General features: G+C 42.8%; 2 protein-coding genes across 2 annotated transcripts in view; one reads left to right on the forward strand and one right to left on the reverse strand.

Moving 5' to 3' along the window:
- Positions 1–1,527, reverse strand: part of PSME4 (proteasome activator subunit 4) — a 51,053-nt gene extending 49,526 nt beyond the window's left edge. The window contains exon 1 of the mRNA XM_033056565.2: positions 1,461–1,527. The gene's annotated coding sequence lies outside the window, so the exon portion shown is untranslated. The remainder of the gene's footprint in view (positions 1–1,460) is intronic.
- A 511-nt stretch (positions 1,528–2,038) lies between these two features.
- Positions 2,039–15,947, forward strand: part of ACYP2 (acylphosphatase 2) — a 29,748-nt gene continuing 15,839 nt past the window's right edge. The window contains exons 1-3 of the mRNA XM_033056566.2: positions 2,039–2,252; positions 2,719–2,735; positions 4,120–4,229. Coding sequence (XP_032912457.1) covers positions 2,183–2,252; positions 2,719–2,735; positions 4,120–4,229 — 197 coding nt within the window. The 5' untranslated portion in view covers positions 2,039–2,182. The remainder of the gene's footprint in view (positions 2,253–2,718; positions 2,736–4,119; positions 4,230–15,947) is intronic.

The following is a 15,947-nucleotide window of genomic DNA, read 5'->3' on the forward strand; positions in this document are numbered from 1 at the left end:
ACCCACCCACACCCCCTCTGCTCGTTGGTGGAGCAGCTCTACTTAAGCTGAGGGCTGAGCAGAGCTCTTGCCTCGAACTCATGGGTGGCTCCAGTCCGGTTTCCTGCCCTGGCTCTGCCTGCCCAGGTACTGTGGGGTTGGTGTGCCAAGGCTGCTCCCAGCTGCAAGGGTACTATTGCTGGGTGTTGGTGTTTCCTACTCACAGTAATTTTTACTAAACCCTTTTCCAAGCCCTGGCTAAAAATCAGTGTTTGAAAGTTTTACTGTGCTTGGAATGAAGGCTGGGAGTTTTTAAAGGCTTTATGCCCAGAGATGGGGCAGAGGGCCTGGTGGTGAGATGTGCTATTGTTTTTATGACTTTTTGTGAAAAAGTTATAGCTTTGGGAAGTGCTGCCAACTGGTTTTCCTTAGGCCAATGCCACAGCTCTGGAATAAGCAGCTGCAAGTGGGAGGGAAATTCAGAACTCCATGCAGGCTGCCTGTGGTTATTGGTAGTGTGTGCCAAAGCTCTCTTTCTAATTAGTGTGTTTGAGTAACCTTTGGTTTCTAATATTACTGAAGCAGCAAAATATTAAATGTGTCACAGTGTCATCTTGTGGTGCTTTCTGCTACTTGTCATAAAATAAGGAGAAAGTTGGACTTATCTAAAGAAAGATAGGCAAGATGTTTTGGCAAACAAATAAAATGTCAAAGGCTGTAGTGATAAAAAGTGTTGTTGCTAGTGCTGGAATCTGCAGGTAGCAAAGTGCCATCAGCACCAGGACAAGCTCTGCTTTCAAGGCTTGTGTGGCTTTCTAGTGTAATAAACTGCTACTAAAAATCAATTTTTTTACTGGTTTTGTTCTTCCCTGCTGCCAGATGGCAGCAAATTGCCAAAGATTTTCTGTGTTCTGGTCCTCTTGCTGTGGAATCCTCCTCCTTCAGAACAAAATGGTGCTGATTCCACATTAGAAAAGGGTATGACCTCTGTGAAAGGCTAACATTTGGTTTAATGTGCCATATAGGTAATGCAAATGAAGTTTTGTCTGTTATGTTCCTATTCCCTGACATACTGGAAGCTTTTTGTTTTTATGTGAATATTGGTGTTCTGTGCTGAGTGTTTGTTTCTTTAGTTAACTCCTGCATCTGGGAAAAGTAATTTTGTTATTTTCTTGGACTTTATTTTGAACCTCCCTCAAGTTTTAAGATCCAAACTTGTGAGCAACTCGGGTTATGCTGCATTACTGTAGAACACAAAGTATGGATGGAAATTGCTTAGTGGAGAGAGTGTATTTTGACTTTTATTGTGAAGTTGCTGTTAACCTACCTTCATCTCTTGGTGAGAGCAACATTTGAGGGCTTTTTCATTTAATTTTCAACTACCTAATTTCCCACCTGATCGGGCAAAATTACCTCAGCTGGCACACACTTTTTTTTTCAATGATTGCTGTAAATGCCTGGGAAATACTAACACCGCTCACCTGTGCCGTGGATGCTGGGGGCTCCAGGTGTGCGTGTGGCAGCACCATTCCAGGAGAAGGAGATGGTGCTCTTCGGAAACTGCTCTTTGAAAGTACTTTTAATCTGAAATAGAGATGGGAACGACACCTCGTGAGGGCTCTGTAGGACAGGGATGCGGGGCCGCTCTCCCCTCACGGGCAGGATCGATTTTTCCCGCCTGGATGTGTCGGCCGCTCTCCCCTCACGGCAGGAGTTTTTTTCCGCCCTTGGGCTCGGCCGCTCTCCCCTCACGATAGGATCGGTTTTCCCTCCCTCAGGGCCGGTCGCTCTCCCCTCATGGCAGGAATGCTTTTCCCGCCCTCGGGATCATGAAGCGTTTCTCGGGCTCGGCCACTCTCCCCTCACGGCAGGAATGCTTTATCCTCCCTCGGGGCCCGCCGCTCTCCCCTCATGACAGGCTCGGTTTTCCCTCCCTCGGGGCCCGCCGCTCTCCCCTCAGAAGAAGCGCTGTTTCCCCTTACGGGCAGAGCCGTGTCACCCCTCGCTGCCAGCTGTGTGTCCCTGACAGCAGCAGCGGTGTTTCCGCCCGCCGCCGGGCGTTCTCCCCTCACACTCGGGGCTCCGCGGCCCGCCCCATCCCTCCACACGTGAGGCGGCCGCCTTTGCGGTAAGCTTGAGCCTCTGGCGCTGCCGTCCGGGCACCGGCGGCCTCCTCAGCGCCTCCTCCTCCTCCGCTGCTGCCATGGCCGCCCTGGCCAAAGCCTCCGGCGCGCTCAAATCCGTGGATTACGAGGTGTTCGGGCGGGTGCAAGGTGAGGGCGGCCTGAGGGGGGCTGGCGGTGGGAGCGGCCTGAGGGGAGGCGGGAGCGGCCGCGCCTTCCCTGCGGGACGGCGAAGTTTGTGGTGTTTTTTTTTCTGCATTCTACATAATTATAAATATTCCCCCACCTTGCGGCTCAGCTGCTCTGTCCAAAGTAGCTCCCGTTCCCCGCACTTTGCTCTCTTGGCTTCTGTGTGGGAATGTCCCTCACGTCCTTCCCATTCACACGCTGCAGCGTTCTCATTACCGCTTAAATTGAGTGATCGTGTGACGAAGGGAAGGCTCAGACAATTTCTGTTCGGTTTCCCTGGTATTTCTTTCCCTGAAATCTCCACAATAAAACACCACGTGTTTTTTGTGTACGCATCCTTGCTTTTTATATTAACTGAAATTCCTACAGGTAATAATACTTTTACAGGACTTCAATTTATCTTTTTTTCTTTTTTCTTCTTTTTTAGGTGTTTGTTTCAGGATGGTAAGGCAATGCAGGATTTGCTAGCTACTTTATGGTGTAATATTTCCAGTGCTAAAAATAAGGCAGCAGGTCTGTGGAGTGTAAACATATCCAGCCTGAAGTTTGGTTGGGTGGCTAAGTACTGTGAGTAGACTTAAAACGGTTTTATATTAAAACGGATTTTTAAAAGCTTACTAATGTGCTGCTTGTGTAGATTGCGGTTTGGATTACTTGTGCTGTAAAAGCCACAAGAATGTCCTAACGCTTTGATCTTTAGAGAGGTTAAATATGCAACAAGGTGTTTCAGTTCAATTTGTCAGGTGGTGACTCGGCACCTGTATTTAAGCAAGGTTACTGTGGGAAAATGTGGGGAAAAATGTGTTCCAAGTAAGCACCTTGTGGCTCATGCCCTAAGCAAGTGACTCCAGCAGCTCTGAGGGGCAGCAGGTGGTTCTGCATTTCACAGAAACCCACGAAACAAGAGGACACAAAGTAGGAATAGTTTTTGTCTCAATGCCTCATGCTTAATATTAAAACTGAGAAATTTTGTGTAGTTTATATTGTGAAATAGTGATGAGTAGAAATAAGCAGAGGACTGCAGTGGAGTTTGCCTTGAATTTAGTTATTCTGTCAAGAAGAAAGGGTAAGTCCAAGTTTGCTGTGCCTTGTTTTGAGCTGACCAGGAACAATGTGAACACACAGCTCAGTGCCAGTCCTGAGGAAAAAGTTTGCAGCTGCATTCCTGTGCTTTTGGGCAAATTACTTTGGAGGAGCTGCTCATAATCAGCCTGGAAAACACTTTTCATAGTTAGCACCACTTTTTCATTGGCTCAGTCACCCCAAAGCATGTTTTGCCTTTTGGAATGGGTCACACACACCTGCAGTTTGGCTCTTGCTGATTGTGAATTCCATCACAACTGGGTTGCTGGCAAACCATAATTTTTTGGTACTGCAGGAATATGCTTATTTTTTTCTGGTAATTAGATAATGACCTCTGCTGTTTGTCAGCAGAAATGCAGCAGCTGGGAGGAGGATTTAAAGGGTGAAAGTCAGGTGGCAAGGATTTGAAAGGGAACTGGAAAGTCTGTGCATGTATCAGATTTAGTGAGTTTAAAAATTGTGGTGGTTGAAGGGTCAAATGAGCAGTGGAAAGGAATAAAGTAGGCACAAGGGAATTATGTGGGAATAGTGATCAAAATAATTTTCATTTTGGAAAATGAGCTGTGCCTGCTGCAACTCCAGAGCTGCCAGGAAAATCTGAATGCCCGAGGATGAGCATCACTCAGGGGTTTTTATTTTTTAACTGTAGCTCCTGCAGCTGGGCGAGTGCAAGTGGGGGTTAAGTGTTGTGTGTGTGGTGTCTGTGCTGGCACTGATTGTCCTCTCTCATTATTTCCCAAACCAGTACACAGAGCAGGAAGCCAGGAAATTAGGAGTGGTTGGCTGGGTTAAAAACACCAGCCAAGGAACTGTGACAGGCCAAGTTCAGGGTCCAGAAGAGAAAGTGAATGAAATGTAAGTATTTCTGTGTTCATTGCTTTTTTTTTCTTACTCTCATTAAAATAGTTTTTAAAAGTGTTTTTACTGACACAGAGATGTACTTGTCACTTTGCATTAATGTGTTTTCTTTCAGCTTTGGGGGTAAGGAGGTGCATTCTTCAAACTGTAAACAAATATTTAAGCTTGAAAAATTTCATTTCTAGTGTCACACAGTTTGTTAATGTATATCCTTCACACCCTCATTTTTTGTGAAATGAAAAAGCTTTTATTCATGTGGCTAAAGTGACATGTGACATGTTTTTTAATTCATCAAGACTTGTCTTGTTTAAACAAATTGAAGAACTTCTTGAAATGTTTTCTCAGTCTGTGCTTAAAAAACAGTTTAAAGGAAACTGTTTAAATATAATTATTTTTCTGTTTTAAAAAAGCCCTAACACATAAATACACATTTTTGGCCAAGGCCTGCTGTCTCTGCCATTTGGAAATGAGTTTTGAAGTATTTTGGTGTCTTTTAAAGAATGGGTAATAATTTTCATTATGAAATTGCCAGTTTCCAGCAGCTTAAAGCCATCACTGAGGAAATGATGCCTGGAAAAACACAAAACCTGATTGAGTTGCTTCCAACTATCATTTTTTACAAGTGTATACAGGGGGAGAGTGTTTGGAACTTTAAAAAATCCTTCAGGGGTTTGTTCTCTCAAGAAAGAATGAGTGGGGACAGAACTTTCCTTTTCTAGGTAGGAAATTAGCAGTGCACATTCTGCCAACACTTTCCCATGCAGGAATTGCTTCAGAACTGAACTTGCACGAGAAGGAGTTGGCTCTGTGCACAGAAAAGTGTTGCACATTCCAGTCAGGAATAATTTCAAATAATTTTCCTTGGTTTTGTGCTTGACATGAGGCTGCTGATCTTGGGCTGCAAAACATTTACAGAGCCAGAGAAATAATCAGTTTGTTTCTTACACCAAGTTTGCGTTTATTTTTACATTAGAGTTTTGTTAATATCCAGATCTCTTCATGTGTTGTGAATTTGTGTTGGTGCCACGTTTTTATTTAACTTGGAACACAAAACTGATGACATGAGAAACCAGGGTTTGCTTTCTATTTGTCTTACTTTTTCCTTTAAAAACACAGGTCCAGAAGAAATAAAGTTATTTTCAGTTGTTGCTCCTTTATTTCATATTGCAAATCAATGTGTTCATCTGATGTGGGAAAACTGGCAATGCTGAAGTCAAAGTGTGGTTTTGATGCATGAATTATTAAATTTGGGGTCCTGGGGTGAAATTCTGAAATGGGAGGACTTTTCCTTAGATGGGAAAGGCAGTGAGTTTATTTTTGTCATTAACTTGGTGAAGTTAAATGTGAAAAGAGCTTTTGTGTATGAATTGCTCCTTATTTCTCTCTGCTGGTACTAGTGAATAACAGATCAAAATGGTTTTGATGTTCTGGAAGTTTTTTTCAGCATTTATGAATTCATAATACTGACTTGCAGATTTAAGTGTTATTTGAAATGTGGGATTTAAAAAAACAAAAAAATGAAGTTTGCTGTTTTGATCTCTCTTAAACAATGTCTCTTTGGTTCTAAGAAGAGTGAAGAACATGGGCTAAAAAGAGTAGGGATGCCAGTGAAAAGTACAGGTGTCCCACAGGTAAATAGACAAAGCAATATAAGGGGGAGGAAGAGAGGAATAAGGGGTTGAGAGGATGATAAATACAGGTAAAGTGTAAAAAATGTGGGGAAAAGCCCATGAGGCTCTCAGTGCTGCCAGAAGCATGGAGTGACTACCAAAGCCTGCCTTGGTTCTGGACAGGAATGCAGCAGACCTCTATCCCATGGTTTTCCAGCAACTCCCCATTTTCTGCCCCTTTTTCTTCTATTTTTATATCAATAATTATACTGGGAGGCACAGCCACAATGCATCCAGTGCAGGCTCAACATCAAGAAACCATGGCTTTATGTGATTGATTTTTTAAAATTATTTTAAATTTTATTTTGGTGCAGGTTGCAAGGTAAGATACAACTTAGGAGGAACAAGAGGATGAGCAGATATAAAATGTGGTGATGCTGAGTTACTCTGAGAGGTGCCATGAAAAATAGTTTGTTCTGGAGCAAACAGCCACACGAGGGCCTCAAAAAAAAAATCAGTGTTAAATTTTAAATAAGTGTGAACAGCTGGGGCCTGGGAAGTACTGCATGTGCAGGAAGTTTTGTCCCTGACTGGACCATTTGTGTTGGACATGGGTATGAATTTCTTTGGAATTGCTGGAGGCAGATTCCTTGATATCTGTGGTGCTAAAATCTTGATCCCACTGAGAACTGATAAACTCTACCGAACTGCCCAAGCCTGAGATTGCAGTGGGAATGTCACTGAGGAAGCTTAAGGGATAGATGAACCCTTCTGGATTTTCCTTTAAATTTTGCATTCAGTTGGGTTTTAATGGAAATCTTCTGGTTTCTGAGGAATCAGCTGACTTTTATGGAAAGTATTTTAAAGCCAATTTTTAAATTGGGAGGTCTTGGGGAATGTTTTAGAGGATGTTTTTAAGAAGTCTTGAGCCTTTTACCTGTCAGCTTGCTTTGGTATCCCTTGGTTTTTAACTCTAGATGGAGCTGTTAGTTCTGAAGATGCTCACCCATCCCTGCTCTGTGTGCAGGGAATCTATTTTTAGACTGTTGTGGTAGAATCCATCTTTTTCCTCACTGTATTTTGTAGTCCTGTTCCCTTTGCTGCTTCTCACAGATCACACCCTGCATCCTTAGATAAAAAAAGCTGATTTCAGAGAGTTTTACCTATCAAGCCCCAAGAGAAGCAGAGCTGCACCATTTCTGTAACATGATAAGGTTTTATGGTCAAGTGAAGGTGCTTCTTTGCTAGGCAAGGCATGAGCTGATGATAAAACAATGTTGTAGAGGAGTATAGGCCTTCGTTTTAATTTTTCTTTTCCCCAGGAGTGCTCACAGCACAGGGTTTTTCATTGTAGTATTTTGTGCTATTTCTTCTGCTTCACCATTAAATCAGGTTGGAGCCTCTGTAGTCATGGTGACTGTTGCCACAGCAACCTGCATGGATGGGCTGGAAGTTGCTTTCCTGGGAGGATTTTCTGAACTTTGATGAGAAATTGCTTAATTCTCCATTAATGAAGGAAAAGAAGAATCTTTGTAGAGTGCTACATTCAGAATTTTCTCCGAAAATTAAGGTTTCAAATCAGACTGACACTTGAAAATGAGAAGTCTTAGGATGTTTTTCAGGCACAAGCATGTAACAGCAGAGTGAGTGTTCTTCCTGCCTCTAGAGAAAGGCAGAGTTCTAAATATAGATGGCTTGTCTTGGAAGTGGGTTTTAATTAGGAAATGAATGCTAATTTCATTTGAATGTAGTATTTTTTATTAACCATGTCAGTTAAGAATGAGTACTGAGATTTAACTGGCACAAGATTTAAATTCTTTTAGTGTATAAATGCATAGAGAAATCTATTTTTATCATTTAGAAGGGGAGAAGGGAACTCTGTATTAGTTATTATCATATTTGTCATTGTTTCAGTAATCAGGTGTAGCCAAGGTTCCTGTCTCTACTAAGTGACATGAAATTAATATTTTTTCCCAATGTTAACTTTAAATTGTTTGCAGAGAATAGCCCTTAAATGGAACTAAATTAAATACCTGTGGGGGGGAAAATCTAGATCCTAATGCCCAATTGATGCTTAGTTATAAAGTGAACATTTTTTAGTCAGCTTTTTGAGACTTTTCTCCATTTTAAGGATTTTTTTGAAATGTTTTGCTCAAACTGGAAGTGTTCTTTAGGAGAAGAACCCTTAACATTGGATGTGCACATGAGCTTGTGCCCCAGTAGGAGAGCTGAATTATTCCTGGGATGTGCTGTTCTTGGGAAGCTGACAGTGAAAGATTTCAGAGAAAAGGGCAGAGGGAAATGAAAATCACATTCTGTAGGGTATTTAAAAGAATGTTAAAATGCATACCAGTGGAAGGTGTTAGATTTAATCTCACTTATGATGGTACAGAACAGTTCCTACATTAATCACTGCTGAAGGTGATTTAGTGTTTCAGCAGATGACAGGAAAATGATGGGAATTTTATAATTCAGTGTGGCTCCAAATATAAGATTAGGTTTTTAATGCTTGATTGTATTTTTTGTTTAAAGGTGTAAGACTAATGTGTGCTGGGAAACTAAACGAGGCTATAACTTTTGTGGGTAATAAAATGGTAAATGTGACCCTTTTTATATTGAATGTCTGAGGTATTAATTTCTTCTCTGTAAGTACTTATTGCTTAAAACTGACAGTCTAAATTGTGAATTATTGTACTTACTGGTCCTGTAAGTGAAATTCACTGAGCTGTTACTGATGATGGCCTGGGAGAAACAGGAGTAAGCCTTGTTCTTTGGGTGTTTTAGCTATATAAAATTAGATGAATGAACTAACTCATTTATTGTAGCTGCTGTGCTGTTTAAAAGCCAAGGGATGGGTCAGGTAAGTCAGAACATGGAGGTTTTGGGTACTGAAAATTGGGTGAGCAGTTTAGCTGAAGGAGTGCTCCCAGCACAAACCCAGAGTTCTTGTGCAGCGTCCCCAGGGAATTCCCCTGTCCCTCTGGGGCCCAGGAAGAGGCTCCTTCCCCTGAGTGCCTCAGGGGCTGAGGTTGGAGGTGTCCCTGTGCCCTGAAGGTCACCCAGCACACCAGTGACAGCCAGAAATAGCAGTGGCCTCCTGGCACTGCTCCTCTGCTTTCCACTGTGCTGGCTGTGCTGATCCCTGCAGTGCCTTCAACCACAAAAGCTTTTAGCCCTGCTTGGGTCTTTCTGCTTATAGAATAATGTAAAAAAAAAAAGTGTTTTCCACACCCCTGTTTCTTCTGCTGGAGTATAAAAATAGCTGCCTTGCATGACCTTGTAGATTTATTTTTTTTTATGGTAGCTCTGTAGAACTGGAATTCTTTATCAAGTATCTGCTTCCATTTCTACTTATCATTGAAGTGTTTTTGTTTATAGAGCATTTACCAGATAGTTCTGTGTGTGAATTTCTAGGATTTTGGCTCTGGAGTAAGCAGTGCTGGTGTCTGCATTGTCTTGGAAAGCTCAGAATGTGCTTTTGGGCAAGATAGATCACTTCTCTCCTGTCCCTGGTGGATGCTGCATTAATGCTCCCAAGTCCTTTAGCAGTGTTAGGAACCAAGGCTGAGTTTCCTATGGAATTCCAGACTTTTATTGGCTTTGCTGATGGGTGTCTGTGGGAACAGTGAATTCCAACATGCTAGGAAGGATTGCAGGGCTGTATTGGATTGTTCTGTGAGCACAGGCAAGTTGAGCTGTTGTTTGAACACTCAATTTAGGCATTTTATTGCATAATGAGCAGTTATGTGCCTTTCTTCCACACTGGGAAGTCAGGCTTCTTCTGGCTCAAAATTAATCTTAACTAAACCACAGTAACTGTTCTGTGAAGGGTTGATTGAGCTTTGTGTGAGACCGATTTAAAAATTTCTGATGTAATGCATGATTTCTACTGGGAGCTTCTTGTCCATTTGGACACTTATGCATTCTTTAATGCTGATATTTTTTTTATTTAGCCACATGTAGTGCTTTATTTCCAGAGTGAAGGTGTTCTGTTATTGCTGATGCAGTAGGATGTGGTGCAGCTCAGTACCACTCTTTTAGGTTTTTTTGTGCTGAATAAAGTGTTTAACATGTCCTTAGTGCTCCACCACAACACTTGGAGAGACACTGAGTGAAATGGAGCTTAAACTAGGATTTTTAAATAGCTTTTGTTATTTAGTTTATCAGGATGGGTAACTGCACACAGTTGAAAATAGATCTTTGGCCACACACTGGCAATTATCAATAAAAACATGTACTTAGTGTAGGTTTCCTGGAAACCTGTTCTGGGTGTGATGTTTCAAACAAGTTCTGAAAATACAAACTAACTCGGGTGACTCTTAGAGCAATTCAGAGCTGCAGCTTTTTGGCTTTCCTTTTGGTGTGCTGATGTTTGAAAATTACTGACAGGGAACATAATCTTGTGACCATTTCTCTATCTGAAGGGTGTTGTTCTGGGGCTGGAGATTTGTTTGTAATCCTGAGGAGAAAACAGAATTGCATCTGATTTTATTGATGTTGATGGGATTTCAGCACTGCCTTAGCCAGGTGAACCTAGGACTGGAAGCAAAATCTATTCCTTGTGCCATGTTTCCAGAAAGGGAGAGGAAACTACTTCAGCTTTTATGGGGAAAGAGCTCTGAAACCTGTTGATGTTGCTGTTTTGTTCCTTAAATTACTGTCGTTCTGCTTTGGTTCAATGGCAACCTGTGGTCAGTTTATTTGCCATGTTTTTTTATCAAAAAGGAGTATGTTTCACACTTGTGTACTTGAGATACACCATTTGCCAACAGCAGAAAAATCAAAATTACTTCTGATGCTGCTCTTCCCTCAGCCACTAAAAAATGTCTCTCTGAGTAACTTCATTATATAACTCAATTTTACCTTGCTGTTTTTCCTCAGCTCCTCCTTCCCCTCTTCTCTCTGATCTGCCTCTGCACTGAAATACAATGTTTATTTGTTTAAGATGGTGCCCTGAGGTTTCCCTTGAACTGTGCTGGATGCCAGCAGCTATCCTGCAGGGTTAATATTACTTTGGTGTCTTTGTCTCTATGTGGCCCCTCTGAAGGGGGATCCTGGAGTCCCTCTAGAATCACTTGGACAAGTCCCTGGGTTTGGTCTGCCAGCCTTTTTGCTCTCCAGCTGATTTCCTGTAGTGACTGGGTTAGAATCTTTTTTTACCAAAGCTGGTGTTCTTGGAGTTGTTTTTTTTTTTGCCTAGCTGGGGTGGAACAGCTGGCTGGGCTCATCTGTAGTGAATGCTCTGCCTGTGTACCTCCAGTGCTTTCCTCTGGTGCTCACATTTGTGCTCTGCTCCTGGCATGCTCTGGGCTCATCCTGCTGCTAAAGGAACAAAGGAAATCAGTCTGGAAAGTGTTCAGAGCTTCATTTGGGCAGGGGAAGGCAGAGTTTTTAACATAGGGGGGAAAAAAACCTAGGCATTAAATTTAATTAATGCCTGATTTAAAACAGGGCAGCTGATAATCAATTTGGGCAGTTTCCTAGAACTCCCAATGGACATTCTGGTGGAGTTTTCCTTCCCTTTTTGGCTCTAGAGCTGTAGAATTTTAATATGTGCTAGAACAAACCCATTTGGAGCAAAACCCCAATCCATTCCAGTCTGCAAATCTCCCAGCAATTGTTTAATGGTGTTTTGTTCATTGTGCTTCTGGATCTGAGCAGATTTGGTGTACCAGAGGAGCTCACCTGAAACCATCAGACTCTAAATGGTGAACCTGAGCCTCTGTCCCTGCTCACTGTGTAATAAAAACCCTCCCTTGAAATGGGATTTCAATGTCAGTGTTAGGAGCTCTTCAGGCAGCACAATTCTACCTCCCTGTTGGTAGAGTTAAAATAATCTTTAATTTTAGATGGCTGGTGATTTGTAGAGGAGGTTTTCAGGAGTTTAGGAAAAAGTTTGGCAGGGTGTTTTAGGAGGGATGGAGAACAGCAGCTGCCTGCTGCCAGTCTCAGATCTCCCTGGCCTGCCCTGCTGTTCCAGGCTGTGGATCCAGGAGCTGGAACCTGGAACCTGAGGTCTTTCCTTGGCAGTCAGAGGGCTGCAGGGCTTTGTTGAAGACTCCCAGCAAACTGCAAATTTGGTTCTTTTTGGAGGTGAATCTGTTCAACCTCCAGCAAATCAGTTTTCCAGGGAAAACTTCCATATGTAACCTGTCTCATGGCTGGGAGTACATGCATAGATAGAATTTTTCTGCTGCAGATTTCTGTTGCCTGTGCTGCTCCCTGCTTTGCTGGAAAAGTGCTTGAGCAGTGTCACTCCACCTCAGGGGTGGGAAAGCACCTTGCTGTTCATCACAAGGATCACTCCTCGTGTCTACCTGTGCTTTGAAAAGCCTTGACTGGGATGTGATAAAGATCTAATGGATTTCTGTGTTTCCCAGGTTTGTCTTGTCCTGCTCACACAACACTTGAGTGGTTTTGTGTCAAGTTCAGCTGCCAGGACCTGCTGTTACCCAGCCTGAGGGGGTTGATGTTCTTACTGCAGTCTGTGATGTCCTAAATCCCAAATCAGCAGCAGTGCACTGCAGCTTCAAAACCCAGAGCTCCTGTTTGCTTTTTGGCATTGTAGTGGAGCTGAAATTGAGAGCCATGAAGGGACTACCTAAATTTGGAATGAGGGCTTAGACAAAATTTGGTAAACACTTCTTTTTTTTTTAAATTCCTAGTGCAAATGTGAATTAAAACTGAAGATAATTTTGGTGAGTAGTTACACATGGATTATTCCATGCTGCATGTGGAGGAGCTGGGGCACAGAGCAGAATTGGGACAGTCTCTTATGGCAGAGTTGTGATGGAGCTGAGACCAGTGTGGGGGTGTTGATATCCTAATCCTTGGAACAGAGTTCCTTCCTGTGAACTGCTGGGGCTCTGTGCATTGCTTAACTAATGTCAGTGAAGCACTGCCCAGAATTTCAGGGTGTATCATGTGCTTGTTTAGTTTGCAGTAACTGCTTTTGGACTGCTTCAAGCCCTACAGCTGCATTATTGTGTCAGCTAATTCCTCTGGCCCAGATGGAGCTGTTGCTTTCTGCCAGGTCCAGAAGAAATCCATCTCTCTCATCTCAAAACGTTCAGGAGTACAAAGGAAAAAAGCCTGATAGGCTGGAGTCAGTCAGGACCTCATTCTGCTTTATCAACATGAAATTCCTACTGCCAAGAAACAGATAGGAAAATTAAGGAGTAGAGCCAGAGAATGAGAATGTGCTATAGGTTTCCATTTGTAAATTAGTACTGATTGGCTCAATTGCACAGAAATTCTGGTGCTGACTCTGGATTCAAGTTCTTCCCTGTTCCCCTCACCACTCTGCTCTTTGTTCTTGTGGTCCTGTAGTTTAAAACAAAACAAAGCTGTTCAACTTTCCTTGTTAATAGCTATAAAATACAAACATGCCCTTTGTAGTTCTCACACTTCAGAAGTGAGGCAATTGTATGCCAGCTGGCTTTTTTTTGTTAAATGCTAGCGTTAATAATAATTAATTGGATAATTACACAGACATTTTTGTTCTGGCTCGTGTCCATATGGATAGTATGGGCAGAAAATGCAGAGTGGAGTGGAACATACGAGCAATTAATCGTTTCAGTGAGTACTTGTAAACAAGGTCAGCTCAGCAGGCATCCAGGAAATCTCTTCTGAAATGTGATACTGTCTTCATTATCCTTTTAGAAGCTGTTGGTGTAGGACCTGCAGCAGGGTTTCTCTGCTGTGCTCTCTGACTACACACAGCAAATTTGAGGGCTGGTAGACCCAGAGATGAGCACTAAAAAAAAAAAACCCAGACTTGCAGTATTTTACTAGAACTGTGTATTACTGTCATCTTTGACAGTGCTGTTTTGCCTGAGTTTATGCAGGTTAACAAAAATCTATTCAGCTTGGTGTCTGGTTTAGTATTTTAGCTAATATTAAATGGGGTGTTTCTGGTTGGGAATAATGGGAGCATGTGGAAGGCTGACAACTTTGGTATTTACTGACTCACATGTACTGAGAAATGCTAAATATTTTGCTTGGTGTTGTTTAATAGAATTAAAAATCTTGAGTTTTGTAGTTGTCAGACGTGCAAGCCATGCCTGCTGGAGAGCTGGGAATTGCCAAGTCTGGAGCACAGGGGGCTCAGGCATGGAGCAGTGTGGTGTCTGGGACTTAAAAACATCCCCTGGCCGTGTGGGATTGATGTGGGAGGGGATGCTGGAGCTCTGGGATGGTGCTGGGACCTGTGCTAAAAATCCTTCCTGCTGGAGACCTGCCTGCTGCCTTTGCCCTGAGGAAACCACTGTGTTATTAGCTCTCCTCTTCCTAATTATCCTCCCAAATGGAGATAAAAAATGAACTTAATGGCTTTAACTGGAGTCCTGCATGGGAATTTGTTCTCCCAAGGGGATCAAGTCACTGGGAATGTGACTCCTATAGAAAGGTCTAAAAGAGGTCTGGGTTAGCATGGGGTTTGAAAATAGAACTTGCTGAAATTCTAAGTGTTTTTCCAGCTGATGTGGCTTTGCAGAAGGATGACCTTCACCTTGAGATGGATGGCTGAGTGCAGAGCCCAGGTGCCTTCAGTGGGATTGTGCCTGTGCATGTCTCCCTGACTTGTTATGGGAAACACTTCCCTCACAGTGTGTGCTTTGAGATGTGGGGAACTGGACAGAAATAGAATATTCTTTGTTCTGGGCCAGGTGATCTGTGCTGCCTAGCCCAGTGTTTGCAGTGAAGAGCAGGAATGGATGTGCCAGAGTGCTGAAAGCAGGGACTGTGCAGCCTCTTGGGTTATGTGGGGCAGTGTCCAGGACAGCCAAGTGTTTGTTTGCAGGGTGGCTTTCCTGGCAGGCAGCTGCTTATTGTGACTGTTTTGTCAGAGTGAGCCTCAGAGGATAAAAAGGGAAAGGACAGGGTTTGTAGCCCTGTCAATAATGTGTTGATGCCATCGGAGTTATACCTGGTATGCAGCAAGTGTTCATTTTGAGCAGCTGTCTTTAGGTAGGAATAAGTTCTCTGATCCACACTCTCAAAATACAGAATGGGCACGTTGTGCTGGTCACGAGATTGGGCAAATCCTGCAGTGGCAGTTTGTGTAGAAAGGGACACAGGTGCCACGGGCTGCCCGAGGGTGGAGCACACACTCCAGTCCCAGGGAATGTTGGTGCCGCTTGTTTGGAGCTCTGTGGTTGGTAACCCTGCTCTCAGCCTGCCTCCCTGCTCGCGGTGGATCAGCAGGGAACGTGCCAGTGGCTTTTGGAATTCATCTCAAGGTCACATCTAAATACAGGAGAACAAAAGGCAAGGACTGTGATACGTTTCCCCCTAGTCTAGGCAAGAGTAGAGTATCCTCTCTATGGCTCTTATACAGCAGTCCTGGGATTTGCTGAACGGGAAGGAATGAGGTGAAGTACTCTAAATGCTGGTAAAAGAAAATATTAATCCTGGTTCTGTAACCAGCTCAAAAAGCTGAGAATAAGATGGGCAGGATGACCAGGTACTTCTATTTTTGTTGGTGTTTCTGTCCCTCTGCAAGAGAGGGAAGAGCAGCTGTTTCCACACCAGCAGACACTGAAATCCAGGAGCACTTTTGTGTCCTGGCTCCATTCCAGCTTGTCAGGAAGCAAGATCCTCTGGTGGCAATTTAAGTTGAAGGTTTGGTTATTTTATACCACTGTAGTGTGGCAGAGTGACTGGAGGACAAAGAAATTCTGCCTTGATGATATTTAAGCTGTCTAGTGATGAATGCAAAATAAATAAAGCTCAGGAAGGGGGTTTTGAAAGCATATGGGTCTTGATGAGAAGATCCTTTTTAAGCAAGGTTAATAATTAAATTCCTCTGGGAGAAAGGCTTATAACTTAAGATGCCAAGAGGGCTGTTGTTCTGGAAAATAACTTCTGATGTGTTTTAGTTGCTGAATAAAAAGTCTAGAAAGGGAGGTGAGTTTTAGCTAATTATGGAGAATGGTTTTTTATCTGTTGTCAGGCACATTGATATTTAATTCACTAATGACTCGATAGCATCTTGATTGACTGTATTGTTAATTAAACATTTGTGACAATTCTTGATGTTTTTTGCTCAAGGCCTCAGTATAAAACTACTCTATAGGAATTGAAATTCTATTTTAAATAAAGGTCT

Source organism: Catharus ustulatus, chromosome 3 (genome assembly GCF_009819885.2).
Source record: "Catharus ustulatus isolate bCatUst1 chromosome 3, bCatUst1.pri.v2, whole genome shotgun sequence".
In the NCBI taxonomy this organism is placed as follows: Eukaryota; Metazoa; Chordata; class Aves; order Passeriformes; family Turdidae; genus Catharus; species Catharus ustulatus.